The sequence below is a fragment of the Xenopus laevis genome, chromosome 8S, assembly GCF_017654675.1.
Source record: "Xenopus laevis strain J_2021 chromosome 8S, Xenopus_laevis_v10.1, whole genome shotgun sequence".
Classification (NCBI taxonomy): Eukaryota; Metazoa; Chordata; class Amphibia; order Anura; family Pipidae; genus Xenopus; species Xenopus laevis.
Genome location: NC_054386.1, coordinates 71,666,674 through 71,689,148, shown reverse-complemented (window position 1 = coordinate 71,689,148; position 22,475 = coordinate 71,666,674). Strand labels below are relative to the sequence as shown.

The 22,475-nt window shown below is 37.5% G+C and overlaps 1 protein-coding gene across 2 annotated transcripts in view; it reads left to right on the top strand.

Moving 5' to 3' along the window:
• Window positions 1–22,475, top strand: part of LOC108700148 (dachshund homolog 2) — a 372,744-nt gene that overhangs the window by 246,709 nt on the left and 103,560 nt on the right. For both annotated transcript variants that reach the window (XM_041574972.1, XM_018233058.2), the window contains exon 3: window positions 343–474. In XM_041574972.1, coding sequence (XP_041430906.1) covers window positions 343–474 — 132 coding nt within the window. The remainder of the gene's footprint in view (window positions 1–342; window positions 475–22,475) is intronic.

Sequence of the window (22,475 nt, the reverse complement as noted above, 5' to 3'; positions counted from 1 at the left end):
TTCTAAGCAATGTTTCAATTGGCCTTCATTTTATAATTGTTTAATAGTTTTTAAATGATTTGACTTCTTCTTTTGACTCTTTCCAGCTTTCAAATGGGGGTCATTGACGCCATCTCAAACACAAATGCTCTGCAAGACTACACATTTATTGTAATTGCTACATTTTAGTGCATGAACTTTTGCCTATGTGGGACAACAGTCTAGTACCCTCAAACCCCCTTACCATGTGTGGAAACATAGATGTCTTTATCATGTTTATGCAGCTAACTGAAAGTGACAATATAGATGAAGTTGTTGAAAGGAAACAGATTAATCATATTGGATAATAATATTTTTTTTCAGGCCTGACAGCTGCTGCTATGGCGGAGGCCATGAAACTACAGAAGATAAAGATGATGGCAATAAACAGCCTTCATGGTTGTGGCAGCCAGAATGGGACAGAGTCTGAAAATGAAGAACTCAACTCCAATGCAGGTATTGGAGACTTTCTCATTGTCTATTCAATTAATACAACTTTGACAATTGTATAGTGCAATATCATTTTGAGTCGTGAGTTTGGGGTTCTATTGCTGTCTGATGTAAGGATATAGAATTTGCATCCATTCAAACACAACATCCTTAGGTAGTAGTTCAAATCAACTGAAAAACTAATCTTGATATGCCTTAGCATTAGTGTTTACTATGATTTATCTATAATAAACTCTAAAATGTGTTTCAGCTACTTGCAGACTGGTTGCTCTGGGTTCTGGGCAAACTCATTGCCTCATATTACATAACCCCCTTATATGTCTTAAAACACTCTACATGGTTAAATATTCCAAATTTGGTAGTGGATTGATGTTTGTTAGAAACTGTGTAACACAAATTGATTTTCACAGGGAGACTTGTTCTTTTTTGGTATAGGGAGCAGAGTCTGGAAAGAGTAGAACATTATCTTTCTTTTCTGGACATAATTTAGTATGCTAGGAAGCTTGTAACTGAGCCTTGTTTTGTATTGTGAAGTCATCAAGGAGTGGTGTAAGAAATATTGTATTTCCAACTCAGAGCCATATGGTGTAAGGCAAAAGAGGCAATCCTTTTTAGTGTCTTAAGACTGCTTGTTTTATTCAGAAGACTGTACTTACATTGCTTTCTTTAAAAATAAAACTCACCATTAAGACAGACCTTCTATTCTTGTTCACTTTTACAAGTTTCAATCAATAAACTTATATTGAGTTCTTGGCTTTTAAATCTTCAGCTCAGATGATGTCCCCAACCAACCAACCTTTTATATAAGTCATCTATTTAACATATATATATCTATATCTATATATATATATAATATATATATATATATATATATATATATATATATATATATATATATATATATATATATATATATATATATATATATCCTAAATAATGTCCTGTGTGTATGTGCTGGGCAATTTCATCTAGATTTAAGCATGTCTATTATAAGGTATTTATTTATAAGCAATAATAAGAAAACAACCGTGCATAACAACATTGACATTTGCTGCAGGCCACTGCCTCATTTGACCTATTCTGTTAACATATGAAAGGCTTGGTAGGCTGTGTGCAGGAAACACTCCTACGAATGGCTTGTATTATTTATTTCTTACTGCATCCTTAAAAACAAAAGAAATGAAAGAACACATTGAATGCAAACCTACAGTATATTTGATTCAGGGCTGTGTTTAATAGCTGAGATAATGGCTGAAACATGATTCTGCATCTAGATTTCGTGTTTCATTTAGCTCCGAATGAGAAATTTTGTGTTTTATTGTTCTAGGAAATTAGTCTATGTACTATTGCGCTTGGAGCTTTGCAATACATCACCAAAGGTTATGTCTGCTTAGAGTTTGTGGGGCATAAATGCCTGAATGATTATAATTGTAGTTGTCAAATCATAAATATACAATGGCATGCATTTCATAACTTAATACTATAACATGGCTTACAGATGCCTGTTTACTTGAAAAGATGCAGAGCCTTTTGCAACTTCTTTGCTAACAAAGAACACTACACAATAGCTGGTTTAAATGAGTGTGCCGGCTTCAAGAATCAGTCAAGGAGACTGAGGTAACACTTCATAGTCAAACAAGAATGAGAAAAATACTTGGTCTTAAAATGCTAGTTTAAATAAGTTGTAAAGATTAGTCAGATAAAACATTTAATTCAATTTACCAATGTATGATTTTTACTGGATAGGGCTGCTATGTGGATTCCAGTAGGTACTTTATATTGTGTATGAACCTTTATCTGCAATACATCACTCTGCATATACATGGAATATTTAAATACGTGGGAAATCATTTTTGTAGCAATCGCAGCTGTAATTGATATGTAATTTCTTCTATTCTTCTTTACAAACTAGTATTTTAAATTCCATAAGTTTTTGAAGTCTACACAGTTTAATGCTTGTTCAGTTTGGCCACAGGTGAATGACTGGCAGGTAGGAGCTGGAATGCTCAGTAACCAAGGATACATCCATTAATGCCTGGATAAGGAGCAGAAGCCATGGTATGGTGAACAATAAGATGTAATGATTAAGAAGGATCATAACAAAAATGGAAAGTGCAGTCTGGAAAACAAAAGTCAAAATGCAGGCCTGTGGTCTAAGCTAACGGCATGAAATGGCAAAGTCCAGAACATGCTGGAAGGTCAGGGATGGTAGAAGATAGGGGAGATCCAAAAGGCAGGCTGAGGTCAATGGCAGCAGGCAAGGAAGGTCCAGTAAACATCCCAGAGGTCAAAGCATATTGTAAACAAGGTAGTCAAAGGAAAGAGAGAAGCAGAAAGAAAGAGGGAGCTGATATACATCAGGATAATTGACCAGCTCAGGAGATTAATGCAGATCCAGTTGTACATACAGTTTAGTCAAAATATACGAATGGGGAACCAGTGTATGAAGTATATTAGGCTCTGACTAAAATTCACTAACCGACGAAAATTTGCGAGCGCTGGCTTCGGATCACATCGCAACACTTTTGCAGGTGTAAATTCGCCTGGACAATGCTCATTCAGGAAGATCCGAAGTTGCGCACACCGAACGCCGCCGAAGTTGTAGCGAAAATACGATCAGCAGTTCGAAGTTACGCTAGCGTTGGCTAATTTGCATATGGTGTGCAGTTAAAGTACAATGGCTGTAAATGCTGCAGCAAATACATTACACTACACAAGGCCAGGGAACCTTAATAAAATGATATAGAGGTGTTATATTGCCCTACACATGTGCCCACTGTATAGTTTAGGTGCCATATGTTATCAAATGTAGGGGGGAAGGAGGGTACACCAAAAAACCATCTCAATCTTTTTCAGCCTATCACCCTGTAAAAAGGAAAAGACGCCAGTGTTTTTTGTGACTTTCAATTTTCAACTTTTTTTTGAGCAACTCCTATCTACTCCATTGCACTTCACCTGGTCTGAGGTGGCGAAGGCAAGTCTGGCGATAGAGGTAACGATTAGTAAAATCAAAAAACGAAAATTTGCCTGCCATTAGAGTGCAAAGTCTCCTTGGCGACCGTTAGTAAATCGGTGAAGTGCTGAAATGACATCACGCTGGTGAATTTTCGCCAGCGTTAGCCACTTCGCCCTTTAGTAAATTTCCCCCTAAGTGTCCTTGGTGGACAAAAAATGCGTCAGGCCTTGGTTCTTTATTATAAAAAATAAAATGTATGTTTTTAACCTTTTACCATCTGACTTCAGCTCTACTACTTTGTGGGTCCAGGCCTGTGTCAGCCTCTTCTGCTGTTTCTATACAGTTTAGTCAGACAGTTCTTGACAGTGCTTAAAAAAAGAGAATGAATACAGGTATAGCCAAAGAATGTGTATTTGCTAAGCTTCCCTGCATGCCAATTATTTGAATGCTGGAGCACCTTCACAGCTATTTTATTAGTCACTTACCAAAACATTTTACCATCCCTTCTACATTGTAGGGATTTTTCCTTCACCAGCTGTGAGTTGTAATTGTGTGAACCTCTTTTGCACATGGTAGTTTGTTCCTAATGAAAATGATAGGATAGAACTTTGGGTTTTTTTTATGCTATGTCAACTGCCTTTCCAGAGTAACTGATCTTTATTACTATATAATTATACACAGTCGATTTTTTTTTTGGATGCTTGTATCTTCTAGTCTCCATTCATTAGCATTGCAGGTTATTAGTAGATGTAATCCAGACCATGTTCCAAGGACTTTGTTCATCACCCACAGGGCCGTTCCTGCCATGAGGCAAGGTGAGCATCTTGCCTCAGGCAGCAATGAACGGGCAGTTACAAGGGGCGGCAAAAAGCAACCTCCTGTAACTTTATGAGCCGAATTTCCGTTTTTTAAAACGGAAATTCGGCTCTGCTAGTGCAGAAAGCGCAGTACGCGCTCATTGCACTAGCGATACCGTCCCTTTTGACCCGCTCCAACGCTAAACTTTTAAGCGTGGAGCGGGAGAGGGGGGCGGCATCAGAGTTGCTGCCTCAGACGGCAGCAGCCCATGGATTGCCCCTGTTCACCTGCTACACCAACCTGATGAGAATGGTCCTCACAAGTGCTTCACAATATAGGTTCTTTGTTATAAACCTTTATTTCATGAGTGCTTTCTCCTTAAAGGAGAAGGAAAGGCAAAATTCATGAGCTATCTTCGTCTGATGTACTCATAAAGATGTCCTGAATCACTATAGTTGTAGTTCACCTAAGCAAATCCAATCACATAAAATCCATCTTCATGTTCTGCTCTCAGCAGCCATCTTGCTTAGGTATTGGATTCTTCCTTTGCCTCTCCCTCCGTATTGCACATGCGCGGAAAAAATAGATCCCTGACACCAGGAGGGCGTCAAATATGACTTTGCACTGATTACTATTAGCACGATCTGCAGAAGCAAGTTAAAAATTAGTAGCACATATCTGGAGAAAGCGCACAGCAAAAGCTTGATGCTACCTGGTAGCTGGTCACAGTAACATTTAAAAATAGTGCATCTCCATAGCTATGAGAAGCTTCAGGCTGGGGAGTGTTTACAGGGTCAATGATGACGCGCACATTGCTAGATTTGCATGCGCGTCATCTGAGACATGCGCATTATGCTACAATTGAGCCCAATGCGCCTCAAGGCTGCCTCGGGCAGCAGGGAGGAAGCTGCCTGGGAATTTGGTGACGTCACCGAAGTCCAACGCTACAATATCCGCCACCGGACTTATTGTAGAAAGATGCTTATGTTTTGCCTTTCGTTGTCCTTTAAGTTTTTAAATATTTTGATTAGAAAACACATTGTGCAGCAACAAGAAACAAGTGCAATACATTATTAAAAAAGATGATTGATAGCTATTTATAGATTTACAATCTGCACTGTAGTTTATAGATAGATGATTGATGGATAGATATATAGATAGATCGATTTATAGATAGATGATACAGTAGATATGATACAGTTTGAAAGATAAATAGGTGAAAATAGTACTGTAGTTGATACATAGATATTGATAAATAGATTTGGACTCTGTACTGTAGAGCTATCATTTTCTGCATAATAAAAAAAAAAAGAGCAAGAGTTAATATGAATCATAATGTTATGTATATATAGCATTGTATCAAGTCATTACCATTGTACATTGAACTTCTAAAGTAAGTAATGTGATCTTGCCAGGGTGCGTACTGATAAATTACTGAAATTGTTAACTCTGGAAATAAATGCTTTTGTAACTGATTGCTTTTTAGAGAAAACTGTTTTAGTTCAGACTGTAAATTATTTGTCCTTTCTGTATAGATCATTACAATTAAGTTATCTGAAATGGGTTCATTTGCATTTTTATGTCTAAACTCAATCAAGTGAAGGTATCTGAAACCAGCTTTTCAAATCTTCCCATTAGTAAAATTTCTCCAGTACAATTGGACAGATAACTATAAATGACAGGGGAAAGGAATTATTTGCGCAGTTTGTGAATGCAGATTATGGGAGATGCTGCAGTCAATCAGTGTTGGAGCATTCTGTATATTTACAACAGGAAGGATGCTATAAGAGATGAGGATATTGAAACCATCTTTATGTGATTGTTATCCTTGAAGAATAAATTTTGGTGATGGTAGGCAAAAATCCAACAAATTTCAGATAGCCACGGAAGTTTTTAATGTGTTGCATCTGTTTAAGTCTGTTTTTTTAAACTATCATTATTTTACCACATACATAAAGTAGAAAGTGAATTGCAATGATTTGTGCCAAATGTTTGAACAAACATTATTTGTTAATCGTTACGCACTTAGGGACTAAGTTTGCCCAGGAGAAATAACCCATAGCAACCAATCAGCAGGAAGCATTTATTGGTGACTGTATAAAAGCAACTTATTGGTTGCAATGGGTTACTGCTCCTGGGCTAATGTAGTGCCTTTTATTACATATGGGGCCAAGACTCAATTGACAGAAAACTGTCTGTACTGGCAGAACTGTCTGTTCTTCTATAGAGTGCCTGCTCAGTTCAGTGAGGCAATAGAATGGGTTTTATTCAGCACTAAAGTCACGAATATTTAGGTTTATGTACAGTGTAAGATTCTTGCAAAGTGAAACTGTGCTTTGCTCCCCTTTCTTAAAGGGAAAGGAAAATTTTCCAACAAAGTGTTGATATTATATTAGAATCCCTTAAAATGTTCTTAGATTCAAGCATTGGGTTTTTTTTTGCATTGCTTGCAGTATTTAAGATCGATTTTCTCCAAGCCCCATATAACAGGCTGCTCTCTGATCAGGTAGAAAGTAGCATGGTGAGTGGCTGCACTCTCTGTAGTGGACCTGTAAGAGTCTAGGCATCAACTGCAGTAATCTCCTTACCCAAATAAAAAGGTATTTGACTACATAGTCATAGTGCTTTATAGAGTATAAGGATTCCATCTGCAAAAATATATTATTTAATTTTACCTTATGCAGTTTTCAAGAGCTCCACCAGACACAGCAATTTATTTGAAATAAATAAAAGACCTTATTCCTAGCTGTTATACATAAAAAGCTCTCTATTGCATGCTTAAATCCTAATTGAGCCTTGGATGGCTAAACATTGACTCAAGTTTTTGGCAATACGTAAAGGGATACTGTCATGGAAAAAAAAAATTCAAAATGAATCAGTTAATAGTACTGCTCCAGCAGAATTCTGCACTGAAATCCATTTCTCAAAAGAGCAAAAAGATTTTTTTATATTCAATTTTGAAATCTGACATGGGGCTAGACATATTGTCAATTTCCCAGCTGCCTCAAGTCATGTGACTTGTGCTCTGATAAACTTCAAACACTCTTTACTGCTGTACTGCAAGTTGGAGTGATATCACCCCCCTTCCCCCCCCAGCAGCCAAACAAAAGAACAATGGGAAGGTAACCAGATAACAGCTCCCTAACACAGGATAACAGCTGCCTGGTAGATCTAAGAACAGCACTTAATAGTAAAAACCCATGTCCCACTGAGACACATTCAGTTACATTGAGAAGGTACAAAAGCAGCCTGCCAGAAAGCATTTCTCTCCTAAAGTGCAGGCACAAGTCACATGACTGGGGGCAGCTGGGAAATTGACAAAATGTCTAGCCCCATGTCAGATTTCAAAATTGAATATAAAAAAATCTGTTTGCTCTTTTGAGAAATGGATTTCACTGCAGAATTCTGCTAGAGTAGCACTATTAACTGATGCGTTTTGAAAAAAACATGTTTTCTGATTTCCGATGTGGCAAATAGAACATTCTTTTAGTGATAACATTTACAGCCAATATAATGATTTTGTAGTGATTTACAATATGATTTAAAGCCGCAATTTTTTTAAAATTGTTAGACACTTCTGTTTGTAGATATTTGGGCAAAACGATAAGACTGAATTTCTCAATTTCCTACAGTTGAATTTAGTCAAGTTAAGCCCCAATATTCCTAAACTATTCTAGGCTAAATATTGGAGTCCTGTAATTTAAATAAAGGCCTTTAGTGTGGGATGATGAGTTTATGAAACTCCTTAGTGCCTTCTGATCTACTTTTTTTGGTTTTGGCATATTTCTTTTGAGAGACACATGGAAAAGGAATGTGCATTATTTTTATATAAATTACCTATGTCTTTGTTTAAAATAAATAATTTACAAAGTTGAGAAGGAACTGCTATCAATGAATTACTCAAGTAGATATCATATCTGCTGATCACTTCTTTTGAATTCACTTAAGATGACTAAAATGATTAAATAACAGAATTCTGCAGACTCTGCAAATGTACCTAATTCACAAGTTTATTAAGGATTCCATCAATATCATTTCATAAATAATTCTTGTGAACTGTTGCAGGAGTTCACTCAAATTGTTAGGCATTATTGATCTATTTGTTTTGTATGAGCATGCAGGTGCTTCCAAAAGTCTTTGAAGATTCTTTTTTTTTTACCATGAATATTTTGCAGCTGCTGTAAAGAGACTGACTGAATGTCTCCTTACAACTAAACATGTGTGCTACAGCATTTTTAGACCTCCTATATATGCTGGTACTACTTCCAAGGCTTCTCTTATTCTTCAAACACATGTAGGAACCTGACAGCTCCTGGGGAGCTTCTTCAATCAGTGGCATTTATGGTAATGCAGAATAATTAGCATAAGAACAATAGAACAGCATCAAAGTATTTTTGTGATTATACTCTATATAGCACTGTGATGTCCAAAAAATTGTTGAAAGTTACTGGAACTGCAGGAGTATCGACAGGTAGTAAAATACTGATGAGTTCTTCTCATCAAAAGAAGTTCTTTAATAATGGGCTTTTGAAAGGTTTGAGTGATGTGTAGTTATAGGCTCTTTTTGTTTTTTTAAGAAACCCAATGCGTAATATGCTTTAAACCACACAATATCCACATTTACATAAACTAAGTAAAGATATGTGGGATACTTTCAGAAATCATAACTAACCTGCAAAAGCAGTAAGAGAAGTTTACCATGACAGGTTTGGAGTCACAAAATATTTCAAATATTTAATGTCTTTATAGAGTTAATAATTTGCAAACCACATTCACTAAACTTCCTAGTCATTAGTCAGTGGGTCTGACCATAAAGTCATAAATAATTGCATCCAGCCATAGTCTAGGGTTCTTTGTAAAAAGTCCTCATAGCATAATAGTCCATAATCCAGGTGCTGCCATCATGGGGTCTTCCTTATATATGACCGAAACATAGTTACATTCTCAGTATAATACCATAACATGCATTGCTAATCATATAGTAACAACAATGTAACGTAACCTAGCTTGACACCTGTCCATGTCTGCATAAAACCTGCTAATAGACGATCCAGGCAGGAAAAAAGCCTTTCTGAAGCCTCTTTAATTTGGGGTAAAAATAGCTATTTTTAATCACCCTGTATTTGTTGGCAGAAAGAAAAGTAGGGAACTAAGAAACAAAGAGTAGGAAGAGTAGGAAGATTGCGTCCAGAGAGGAAAAGAAATAAAGTATTATTAGTTAAATCAAATAAAAGTATAACAATTAAACAATAACATGTTGTCACCCTGTCATTATTTACCATAACAATGTGTTTCAGGATATGCTGCATTAGGAAGTGGTGTCATTTAAGACCAGGTCTTGTTTGCTGATCCAAGGGCCCCAGATCTGTTTATATTTATCCAGCTTATCTTTAAGCATATAGTTGATTTTATCATTAGCTGCTACCCACCAAATTTTGTGTTCCACTGGGAGTGGGTGTGGGCCAGGTCCTTTCCACTCAGAAGACATAGCACATCTTGTAGCTGAGCATATTTGTGAGGCTAGTTTATTGTGGTGCCATGCAGGGGTCTGGTTTGATACATTTCTGTCATATTTATGAAAAGACATTGAAGGTATAGGTCTAGACTTGTTGCACAGCTGGGCATGTCCACCAGTTATGCCAGTTATCTGCTTCCACGCCCCAGCCTCAAAACCATATCAGTAGTCAGGATCTCACCTGCATAGTTGTTCAGGAAGTACATATCAATTATACAAATTCTTATAAGGTTTTTCTTAAATAATAAAAGGTGTGTGCCATGTCTCCAAATAGTTCTGTCCATTGTTCGACTGAGGGGGTTCCCTGCTGTGTCTTCTTGAAACTATCTAATGTATCTGCCAGTACAGCCACTTCCGGGAGAGAACTCCAATGTTTCACAGATCTCACTGTAAAAACCCTTTCCAAATAATACTAAGACAATGGTTAGTAAGCTCTCAGTGGTCAGTACTATGCACAGTCAACCTTATGTGCCATTTTTGAAGTGTCCATTATAGGGGTACTTAGAAACATAAGGCATGTATATACATAGTATAATTTCTTGACATGCAACAGGTTATTTCTATGAGTTTTTTTTCCTATATAGATTGGCATAAGTTTAAAGTTCAAAAATGCGAATTGTGTATCTGAAAGATCCAGCATGAACTTCACTGGTCAGCCTGCATTTCTTAACATTTCTATCCTCATAGTTTATATTTAGTGCTACCTCTGATATAACATGTGATTGCTTAATCTGTGTTGCAGAGATAAATTGTTTTCACGTTTATGTAGATATTAGCATATGAGGGTGAAACTACTGCCCCCATTACAGTGCCTTATTTTTGTGAAAAATAAAACCACATGATTATGTAGTTCAAATGTTTTCTGAGTGAGACTTGGACTGACTACAATTAGTACTTTTCCACTAATTGTCACCTACACTGGAGGAGATTTAGCATGCAACACAAAACGATGATTCCCATGATTCATCACCCTAAGGGATGGTGTTCACATTACAAAAGTGACATTATGATTATGAAAAGACTCTCTTATCTGGAAAACCCAAGTATTTGTTTTGTTCTGCTGAGACTTAGTCATAGAATTCACACTCTCTGCTGCGAGGCATACAAGATTATCTTTTCCTCAGGATTTCCTTTGGTAGAAAAACGACATGTAAACTCCACTGTTGACTAATTTCCAATGTAAAATATTCTCAAAGGCACAAAGCAAGAATGAAACAGCAAATGTTTTTTTTTTGTAAACTCTGTTTTTACTTGTTTTGCATTACTGTACCTGACTTGCAGCCTTTCCTCATAAATACAAACATCCTTTACAATCTGTTTAAAAAACACAAATACATCACTCAGAGGAATATTTAAGAAACCATCAGGAGGGAGAAAACTCATTGGTTTAATGGAACGCTGTCAAAGAAAATCAGCATCACAAACGACACAGGGACAGAATTGATATTTTTGCACTGACAAGTTAAAAGAAAATCCTATGCATTATTAAGAAAACCCAGAAATCTGTCAGCTGTATGACTGCCGACTTAGCAGAAGCAGGAGGATGCTTCTGAAGTTGAAAAGAAATGCGTAGGCACAGATCCATATTGTAACCTTTCATGTTTTACACCCACCATGAATACCAGCTATTACACGGTCAGCATTTTTTTTTACTTTTCTCTTCTATATTTTCAAGTGCTTCAGATGTCAGAAGAGGTAGATCTTTTATTCTGGAAACTAATATGCCTAGGCTGTTATTTTGCTGCACTAGTAGATGACAAGACTAAAGAATGGAATACATTTCTTTCCTTCTTGGAATGTCACACAAGTTGCCTGAGCTGAAGGCAGCGGTTGTCTCAAAGGCAAGTTTTACTCTTTAAATGCAGACTGGAGGCTTATTCAGATGACCCAGCTCATACAAACAAAAAAACAAATACCACATGTATGTTTCATACCACATATATGAGCCATTTTAATATAATAATATTGTCAATAAAGTCTGAACTGTTAACTATTGTGGTTTTACATACATAACATGTTATACATGTAATGTTATTGCATATATATATACTGTATATTTTGTGCCAATAACTCCTTCCAAAACCACCTATCCAGGATGAGTACAAATGCAATATAAGTATTAAACAATCCCCACATACCAGACAAGCAAGTGGAGGATGAGTAGCTACTTTCTCTCTTGGCCTTCATTGCCAGCACAAACAACTATCCAGAGTAAATCTCAGTCACATCCACCCCCTAACTGTGCTTGGCGCGTAAATCAGCTCTTAAGCTTTCCTATCTGAAATCCCACAATATTTTCAGTGTAGAATCTCATGATCACTGGAGTCACCAATTGGGTTTTTAATTTCTACTCAGCACCACCCCCTCTGCCTCTCCCCAAGCCAAGCTCAAATATGCACATCTGTCAGTCAGAGGATTTTTCTTTTAAATTTTTTAGGAAAACTGTTTTGGGAAGACTTAAAGGAGAAGGAAAGGCTTGGTTCACTTGGGGGTGCCAAATGTTAGGCACCCCCAAGTGATTGTAGTTACTTACCTGAAGCCCAGGGCCAGTGCTCCTATCAGCAGAAAACTGCATTGGCCCGTGGTTATACCAGTGAGCACCATGGATCGCTTCTCTTCCAGGTTCCTCTTTCCTGCACTTGCACAGTAGAACAAAAAGCCGAATTTAAACTAAAAAGTCGCTATTTCGTTCAACTGCGCATGCGTTTGCCCCGGGAAATTTGAAGAAAGAAGACGCCGGAAGAGGATTGCTCCATGGTTCCATGGTGCTCACTGGTTTAACCCCAGGTCGGTGCACTTTTCTGCTGATAGGTAAGTAACTACAATCACTTAGGGGTGCCTAACATTTGGCACCCCCAAGTGCACCAAACACCAAGCCTTTCCTTCTCATTTAATGAATATCTGCCTATGATTCTAAACTCAAAAATTTGGTGCAGGAGTGAGAAGCTGGCAACCCTATGGTTACAACTTTGAACACTAACATTAGGGGGCAGATTTATCAAAGGTCGAGGTAAATTTTCGAATTGAAAAAATTCGAATTTCAAGCTATTTTTGTGTACTTCGACTAGGGATTAGTCCAAAATTGATTTGAATTTGCAAATTCATTAAAGTGCGAATTTTGCCGTCCAGATCTTGAATGGGCAGGTTAAAAAATCCCATCAGAACGCGGGCACATCTGTGGGTGTATGCGATCCAACCGCCTGTTTCGGATGCATTGTGATGTGATCATTGGGCCCTAGGGCCCACAATTGGATCAGCCCAATATTGCCCACTTCAATGTGGGCATATCAGGGAGAGATCTGTTCGTTTGGCGACATCGCCAAATGAGCCAATCTCTGCGTCTATGGTCACATAGAGTGTTTGGCTACATGCGCAAATGACTTGCACCAAATTAAAAGCTAATAACATATGGCACATGTACATTGACAAGTGCATTCACCGTTTTTTTACACAATGCAGCTTTTTTTCTCCCAGACTTCTGGGGTCATTGCAGCTGTAAAGGGTTGATTCTAGTGATGCATTTTTGCTGTGCCTAACACAATTGCATGGGATTTGCCAAGATTAATACAACGGTGTAAATTGAGGCAGCAACACTAAGGGGCAGATTTATCAAAGGTCAAGGTGAATTTTCGAATGAAAAAAAAAATCTAATTTCGAGCTATTTTTGTGTACTTCGACTAGGGAATAGTCCAATTTCGATTTGAATTTGAAAAAAAATACAAAAATTTGAATATCGAAATTTATCATGTACTGTCTCTTTAAAAATTCTATGTCGACCATTCACCATCTAAAACCTGCCAAATTGCTGTTTTAGTCTATGGGGGACCTCCTAGAACCTATTTGGAGTTAATTGGACTTTGAAAAATCAAAAAAAAATTTGGGAAAAACTTTGAATCGAATTTGATCGAATGCGCTATTCCTTTCGATTCGAATGATTCTTATTCGGCCAAATACCGACCTATTAGATTGAAAACTGACCTATTCGACCCCAAAAAACCTTCAATTTAATTTCGGTTGGTCTTTTTGAATTCGAATTTCGAAGTATTTTCAATTCGAAATTCGACCATTGATAAATATGCCCCCTAGCTGTAATACATATGGCACATTTAAATTTACTGGGGAAAAGCATTCCTAAAACTGAAGGTATGTACGTGACCTCTGTTATATACAATCTCTGTTGAGGAATTGTAGGACATGAAAATCATTCCTTTTATGTCCTTCCTTGGCAAACCATTCCAGTTTATCATAGCTGAAATGTTTAATAGTATGTCCAGATGTATTAGTTTAGGCAGAAAAATGCAGCCATAAATTAAAAACTATATATCCAACTTGCAAAGGCACTTTTTTCCACTCTGGTGTATTCCAGCTGTGCTTGGGTTGTTGATCTTGATTGCCCTTTACTGTCCCTGCCTCTTTATATAACATCAGAGTACTAATTCATAATGTTATTTATATCATTATCATTCTATTGCTATGGCTCATTTACAAGCCGTACCTGCAGTTGTGTTTGCACTAATATGGCTGTTATTGTTATGCAAATTGATACAATTTATTAAAGGTACTCTGGAATTATGGGGGGGGGGAAATACTGCACTGTGTGTAAAATCAATGGCACACTAGGAGATTAGTCGCATTCAATAAATCTTTGATAACCTTAATCTACTGTAAATGCTTTCCCACCATGAATAATGTGACCCGCCATTGGTGTGGCGCTTTATCTCTCTAAAGTTGCCCAAAGTTGACTCATGGGGAAAGTCATTATGGGCAGACTTAGTATGAAACAGTCTGCGCGCTATTATTATGGCTGCATTATGTTTTTCCATTGGCAATTTGTGTTATTCACAGTGGGAAAGTATTTGTGTTAGTGAACAGGGCCGGAATTAGGGGTAGGCTAAAATTGTCCTGCCTACCCCTAGCCGGGTTTGCACCCCTTACTCCACTCCCTCCTGTCACCCTATCCTCCCCTCCATCGCTTTCTCCTCCCCTCCGTTGCGTTCTCCTCCCCTCCATCCTGTTCCCTTCCCCTTGGTCGCATTTTCCTCCCCTCCATCATGATCTCCTCTCCGCCCCTCTGCCACGTTTCCCTCCATCGCTCTCTCCTTTTTCGAGCACAAGGGGGGCCAGCTAATCTAATAGTGTACCATTGCCTTAAAGACATAGGGGCAAATTCACTAAGCGCCGAAGCGCTGAACGCTAGCGTCAATTCGCTAGCGTCGGGCATTTTCGTTACTTCGCAAATTCACTAATGGACGCTGGCGTAATTTCGCTAGTGTAACTTTGCATCCTTACGCCTGGCGAATTTGCGCAACGAACGAAACTACGCAAATTCACTAACGCGCGCATTGTTCTGAACGCCACCTTTTACGCTAGACTTCCTTCGCCACCTCAGGCCAGGCGAAGCGCAATAGAGTAGATAGGGATTGCTTCAAAAAAAGTGAAAAATTTTTCTAAGTCCCAAAAAACGCTGGCGTGTTTTCTATATTATGGGTGATAGGCTGAAAAAGATCGAAAAAAATTTTGGGGCTCCCCTCCTTCCCCCCTACATTTCCTAACTCATGGCAACTTAACTATACAGTGGGGGGCACATGTGTAGGGCAAAATAAAATTTTTATTTGATGTTTTGAAGGTTTTCTAGGCATTTGTAGTGCTGATACGTATTCCTCCATTGAAATTTGAATTTGGCGCCGTATGCAAATTAACCATCGCTAGCAAAACTTCGCTTCGCTTGGCGAATTAACGCTAGCGCAACTTCGCAAACTTACGCTACCCCTGTGCGCAACTTCGAATTTTAGTGAATTTGCGGAGCGCTGGCAAAACTACGCCTGGCGAAGTGTGGCGAAGTGCGGCAAATTTGCGCCTGGTGCAACTACGATTCTTAGTGAATTTGCCCCATAGTGATTTGTGGTCAAAATTGCACTTTGCACATCGTACTTGCAAATAAGCCCCAATGTATCTGTCTGTTGAAATGTCAGTGCCACCACATTTGAAAACAAACAGTACAAAATGCTTCCATATGGCACAATGAAATGATTTTTCTTTGATTAGATGCAGTTAATTTAATCCAGCTCAACCTCTGTAAAGGTTTCAAGTGTGTGTTGCCTTTATTCTCCAATTAAAATAGCTGCTGTTTATCCACTGGCTGCATACAGAGAGCACACTATATCATTGAAGTGGCTGCGGTTATTTGTAGGAATTGGGAGTTATCTTACTACTTATAAAAATATGCATTTGGCACACAGCAAAGCTTATAATGTAATGGAAGCTGATTAGATAACATTTTTGCATCTGGAGTTGATGACAGCCTGCTCAATGTACAGCTGGCAGTGTGCTTTCAGGATTGCCACAACGAGCAAAACTGTTTCTTCTGGGAGCTGAGTTGTACGCAATATGCATCAACCGATTCATTGCCAGGTTGTTAAAACAGACAGGCCTAAGCCTCATGGAAATTTCCTTCCTTTAAAATACATTCTAAATGATACCTAATATACTGTAGGTATGGGATCTATTATCAGGAATGCATGGGACCTGGAATTTAAATCTGTGTACATTTCCATAACTGTCAACTTTTGTATGATGATGATTATAATAATAATAATAGCACAATATGAGTGTGTCCAATTATTTTACCCTTATTGAATTTCTTGGCCATTTCTGTAGACAGTATTAAAGCTAAAAGTGATATAGCATCCTCCTTCTTCCTTCCTCTCAAAAGAAAAAAAAGACAATGAGACCTTAAATGTGTTTTGTAAGACAATGGCATTAACTAATATTGTGACATATAATTTAAATGGCAGGTAAGCCTGACAGAAAAATAAACATTCTGCAGATTTAAAAACATGTTTTTGTGAAAAACCATGAGCAGGAATCTTTCCCAGTAATTCTTATATGTGCAATAAATAAAAAATCTTGTTCCAGTGCTAACCTGATTAGAATTCAACCAAATATGGATCTACTCGATCAAAAATGGACCTATTCGACCAAAAAAAACTTCGACTTAATCTCGGTTGGTCTTTTTGAATTTCAAAGTTTTTTCAATGTGAAATTCGACCCTTGATAAATATGCCCCTAAGTAAAGTTATATTCCACCTATTACAATTCAATCCATGAGTAGCAAAGATTGTATTCAAGTGTTGTAGCTTTAACAGGAAGAAGTGTGGAAGTAAAAGACAGAACTTTGTCTGTTAACTGGCTCATGTGACCTAAAATGTATGTATTGTTTGTTTTCTTTGTTTCACGTGAATTGTAGGTTTCCAGGGGACATCCCTTATTTCTTAAAATGACAATTTTCTATTTAGGATTACTCAATGGCACATACTACTTAGAAAGTATATTATTATGAGAATGGTTTGTTTACACAAAGCAGGATTTTACATATTAACTATTTGAGACAGAGTACATTTTATAAAGACCTACATGGTTCGGGGGCATAGTTTTCCTTTAATGAATAAAGTATCAATTACTACTGGGGTTTAACCAATATTAATTGGCCCAAATGCTATTGTAAAGTTTCCATCTTAAAGCTCCCATAGATGCGACGATTCTTCTTGCCGAACAACCGATTTTAGGGAAGCCCGACCAATCCTTCGAAATTATCGTGCGGTTAGTGGGATTCGAACGATCGTACATCTTACGATTTTTCGGCCGACATCTGCCAGGTCAAAAAATCTTTGTGCAATCTATCTATGTTTGCAGGACCAAGCAGGCAGCTCCCCTTTGTTTTCCTGGAAAATTGGTCTTTTTAGTTGATGGTAAATTCGTACGATCGTACGATCGTACGATCGTTCTGAGAGGCCTCACGATCAGGACCTGATCTTTTAAAAATCTCAACATCTATGGCCAGCTTACCACAGAATTTCCATACATTTCCAAAAGTGAATTTAATGCAGATATCCACGGCAGCTGATAATATTTTGACAGTTGACAGTTTTTCTTTTTATTCTTAAAACTCAGGAAAGCCAGAGGTGCAGTATGAACTAATCTTCATGTTCCCCCTATCTTCTTACAGCAGCACTAATGGAAATGTATTTTGTTTAATGACTCTGAAATCCTGTTTGTAATTAGATGTGGGAATTGGTCTTACTTTGTAATGGATGATACTGGAATAATAATATGAGAGATGCTATACTGAGACCACAGTCCTTCTAAATCTATATCATTTTTCATTTTATTGACATTACATATAAGCAAAGAACAATGAGACTAGTTAAGACAAATATGAAATTATCCTTTAGTGAAAACATCCACTCCACAAATAATACTTTTCCATTGTCTTTTCTGTTTTACTTTGGAATAATAATAAATAAGTGTCCTTTTCATGATAAAATCAATGTGCTCTGCTTTGTAAAATGGAAAAAAGGGAGAAAGTTTAATTAAGAATAGCATGCCGTTAAAATGATTACTGTTATTCACCTTGTGAAAATGTTCTCCAGTACGTAAAGTAATAAAGTGGGGGACATTATACTCCATAAACAAGTTAGCCCCTTTAGATTAAAATGTATCGTTCCGATTCTCCTCTAATAAATCATTGTAGACCAAATGGGAGATTTGATCACCTCTGAGATCTTAGCAGAGGATTATTTTACAATCATAATCACAATGGAAAGTGAACTATTTCTCATTGGGGGAAATTTCACTTCCAAATTTGTTTCGGGCCCACCTGAAGTGCTGAGTTGTGACTAAGAATAGTAATGGGGACAGCTTTTGGGTTCTGGTGTAATCTTTGCAGTTTATATTTCTACAGAGGCCTTTGTCATACATTTGTTTAATATAGGTGTCCTGATCCATCACTACTGGAAGTGTAGTGGTGCATTTGTTGAAACACCTTTAGATTAAATGGGATGCTTTCAGTTACAATTGTGAAATGGACCACCAGTTCACCCTTGCCTCTGTCAGTACAATAGCTTGGTGCCGCCTCCATACTGGACAAAAAAACAAGTGCCAAAAAACATTGCATTTTTACATAATATAGAGTGTGCTCTACTATGTAGGTATTGTATTTTCTCCCAATTGCCAGTAAAACAGAACTAAAAAAAACTACTGTGTATATGTCAGTCAGTCACACTTATTTCTGTGAATCATTTCCTACGTCAACCTACTAACAGTACTGTCAGGTAGTAGCTAAATAATTGTGTTAAAACTCAAAAATTCGAATTTAAAAGCACCAACTTGAGTATAAATTTGAATGTGAGATTTATCACACCCTCACCATGGAAACAGTTGTAATTCGAATATTGGCCACCTAAAACCTGCCAAATTAATTTACAAGTCAATGGCAGAGGTCCATTGACCCATTTGAATATGTTAATAGCCTTCCTGACATTCAAGTTTTTTTCAGAGAAAAATTTGATTTGCATTCCGTTTGTATCCGATTCGAATATGAATCAAATTATTGGGCCGTTTTCATTTGATCTTATTTTAGGCGTTCTTATTTTTTCATAAATTACATCCCATTCGAATTGTGAGTATATTCAAATTTATTAGAGTAAAATAGAATTCACATCAATTCAAAATTCGACCTTTTAAAAATCTTCTCCCAAGGGCACTAAGATCTACTTATCTTTGGGTTCCTGAGCTCACTCAGTTTAAATTTTTACCAAAAACCCATTTGAGGAAAAAAAAATACAATTACAAACCACAACAATCTTTTGCAAAGATCGTGGTTGAAAGTAAGTAAAGCTGCCCCTTGAAGGGATTCTGTCATGATTTTATGATGTTTTTTTTATTTCTAAATTACACTGTTTACACTGCAAATAATTTACTCTACAATATAAAATTTAATTCCTAAACCAGCAAGTGTATTTTTTTTTTTATCTTATAATATTGGTGTGTAGGTAGCCATCTCAGGTCATTTTGCCTGATCATGTGCTTTCAGAAAGAGCCAATACTTTAGGATGGAACTGCTTTCTGGCAGGCTGTTGTTTCTCCGACTCAAGCAGTGTCATTCACTAAGATTCGTTATTTCGCCAGTGTCCGCTTCGCCGCACTTCGCCAGGCGTATTTTCGCCAGCGCTAAATTCACTAAAATTCCCCAGGCATAAGGGTGCGAAGTAACACTAGCAAATTTACGCCAGCGTCCATTAGTGAATTGGCAATTAGCGAAAATGCGCTACGCTGGCGTATTCTCGTTAGTGTTAGGCGCTTCGGTGTTTAGTGAATTTGCCCCAATGTGTTGCTGTGGGACCTGGATTTTACTATTGAGTGCTGTTCTTAGATCTACCAGGCAGCTGTTATCTTGTATCTGGGAGCTACTATCTGGTTACCATCCCATTGTTTTGTTGTTAGGCTGCTGGGGGAAAGGGAGGGGGGTGATATCATTCCAACTTGCAGTGCAGCAGTAAAGAGTGATTGGTTTATCAATCACACGACTGGGGGCATCTGGGAAACTGACAATATGTCTAGCACCATGTCAGATTTAAAAAATAAATATAAAAAATCTGTTTGCTCTTTTGAGAAATGGATTTCCGTGCAGAATTCTGCTGGAGCAGCACTATTAACTGATCATTTAGATTTTTTTTTCTTCCCATGACAGTATCCCTTTAATGTTCCTTCCTTCAGATTGAGCTATGATGGGATATAATGACCAATCAGTGGCTCTTGAATGTGAAACATTGACCCACTTTAGTTGATAAGAGCTAAGGTTGATTTGGGGCTTTGCACTGGAAAGTATGCATGGGGCCCTCTGACGGGCCTCCCTGATCGATATCTGGCCGAAAGTCGGCCAGATGTCGATTGGACAGGACTAAAAATCCAGTCGGATCGCAGGCCTGCATCTGTTTTTTGATGTGATCCCGCGATCCTACTGCCCATTTACAAAAGGATTGTGGTTCTTTCAATGCATTATTTCAATTTGTAATTTCACTCTTAAGCAATTGGTGCTGTACTGCTTACCAAACTGAAAGCAATCATTTCAATTGTCTCTTTAAGTTTTTTTTAAAAAAAAACTGCAAGTACTTAGGGGAGGATATATTTGTCATTATGTTTAATTTTCACGTACCTTACTGAAGAAAAGGCCAAGGGAGCTAGACCGGGAACACAGCTGTACTGGCGGCACAACTAATTGCCTCTCCATCCTCAACCTCATTTATCTTCATTTCTTCCCAATTATACCAAATTATCAATAGTCTCTGTTGCATCAGAGTCTTAATCCCCTTTATTCAGGCAGCATTAGGCAGTGGCAGATGAATTCTTGGAGGGAGTCAGGGTAAACAGCCATGAAATGCCACCTCTGGCAGATGGTATTGCTCAGACGTAATGTGACAAAACATTTGGAATTTGTTACTGGGCATTGGTTTGAGGTTTCAAGCTGTCAATATTTTTTCAAAACATAAACAAGATGGTTTCCATTTCAAAAACAAATATATGGCAATTATAGCAACTGAAACATGCAGAGAGCAGGCTAAATACGTTTAACTAAGTTTATCTTTTTTTTAATCGAGAATTGAGATGGATCCAAAATAGTAGATGATCAGAAGTAATAATTTGGAATTTCCATTTTATTAGTAATAATAATAATAATCATCATCATCATCAGTTAACTATACCGTAATCAAGGATGTCTCATGATATAAAACATATAACCTACTTAACACTTTGAAAATACATTTGTAGTAATGCAACAGGCTTTCACTGCCTGGGGTTTTTGAAACTTAATAAAATTATATAAAGGTGTTCTAATGCCCTACACATGTGCCCACAGTATAGTTTAGGTGCCATATGTTAGGAAATGTAGGGGGAAGGTGGGCACCCTAAAAAAAAATATTTTTCAGCCTATCATCCTATGAAAAGCAAAAAACGCCAACATTTTTTTTTCTAACTATCTAACCTATCTACTCTATTGAACTTCGCGTGCTATGACCTGGCGAAGTAAACTCTGGTGAAGGAGATAACATTCAAAAAAAAAAACGTAGTAAATTTGCGTAGTTTCGCCGCCTTCGCCAGAGTGCAACTTCGCCATCGTTAAGGTGCAAAGTTGCGCTAGTCTATCTACATCACTAGCGAATTTTCGCCAGGGTAACTGTTAGTAAATTGGCGAATTGGCAAATTGACGTAACACTGGCGAATTTTCGCTAGCTTTAGCCACTTCACCCTAGTAAATTTGCCCGCATGACTCAATGGTTGGTGAAAGTTAGTCTGAGCTTACAAGTATTGAACATTCTTAGCAGTGTTCAGAGTCCTAAATAATGAGTATGCTAGTAGTAAGAGTAATTACTCAGGTCTCCTAGTGTGGGTTAAAACGGTTTATTTTGTGAATACTAAAAATATTATCTCTAATGACACAATCATATACTTTTCTGGACAATATATATATATATATATATATATATATATATATATATATATATATATATTATAGTTTACGCCAATGCTCAGTCAATGTAATAAAACTTCTTACTGAAAAAGTCGTTATGTTTGCTCCAAAAGATTACGACACCTTCAAGCACTTCTTATGAGTGCGCAATTAAAATTCGCAATGCAATAACAGTTTAAGGAACAATATTACATTGCGAGATGTGGATTTTTAGTCTTATTGGTGCGAAATTGTTTTGCTCTTTGCGACTTTTATTACATTCCCCTGTTTGTGCCTTAAGCTACTAAAAATGCCTTACCCTATATTCATTGTGACAGCTGCCGTGGCCTGTGTCTATTCTGCAACAGAAGGCAATCTGAAAAAAACAGACACATTGCGCCAATTTCCTACACTTTGCACACTGCCTCAGAGGTCATAAATCAACCCTATAT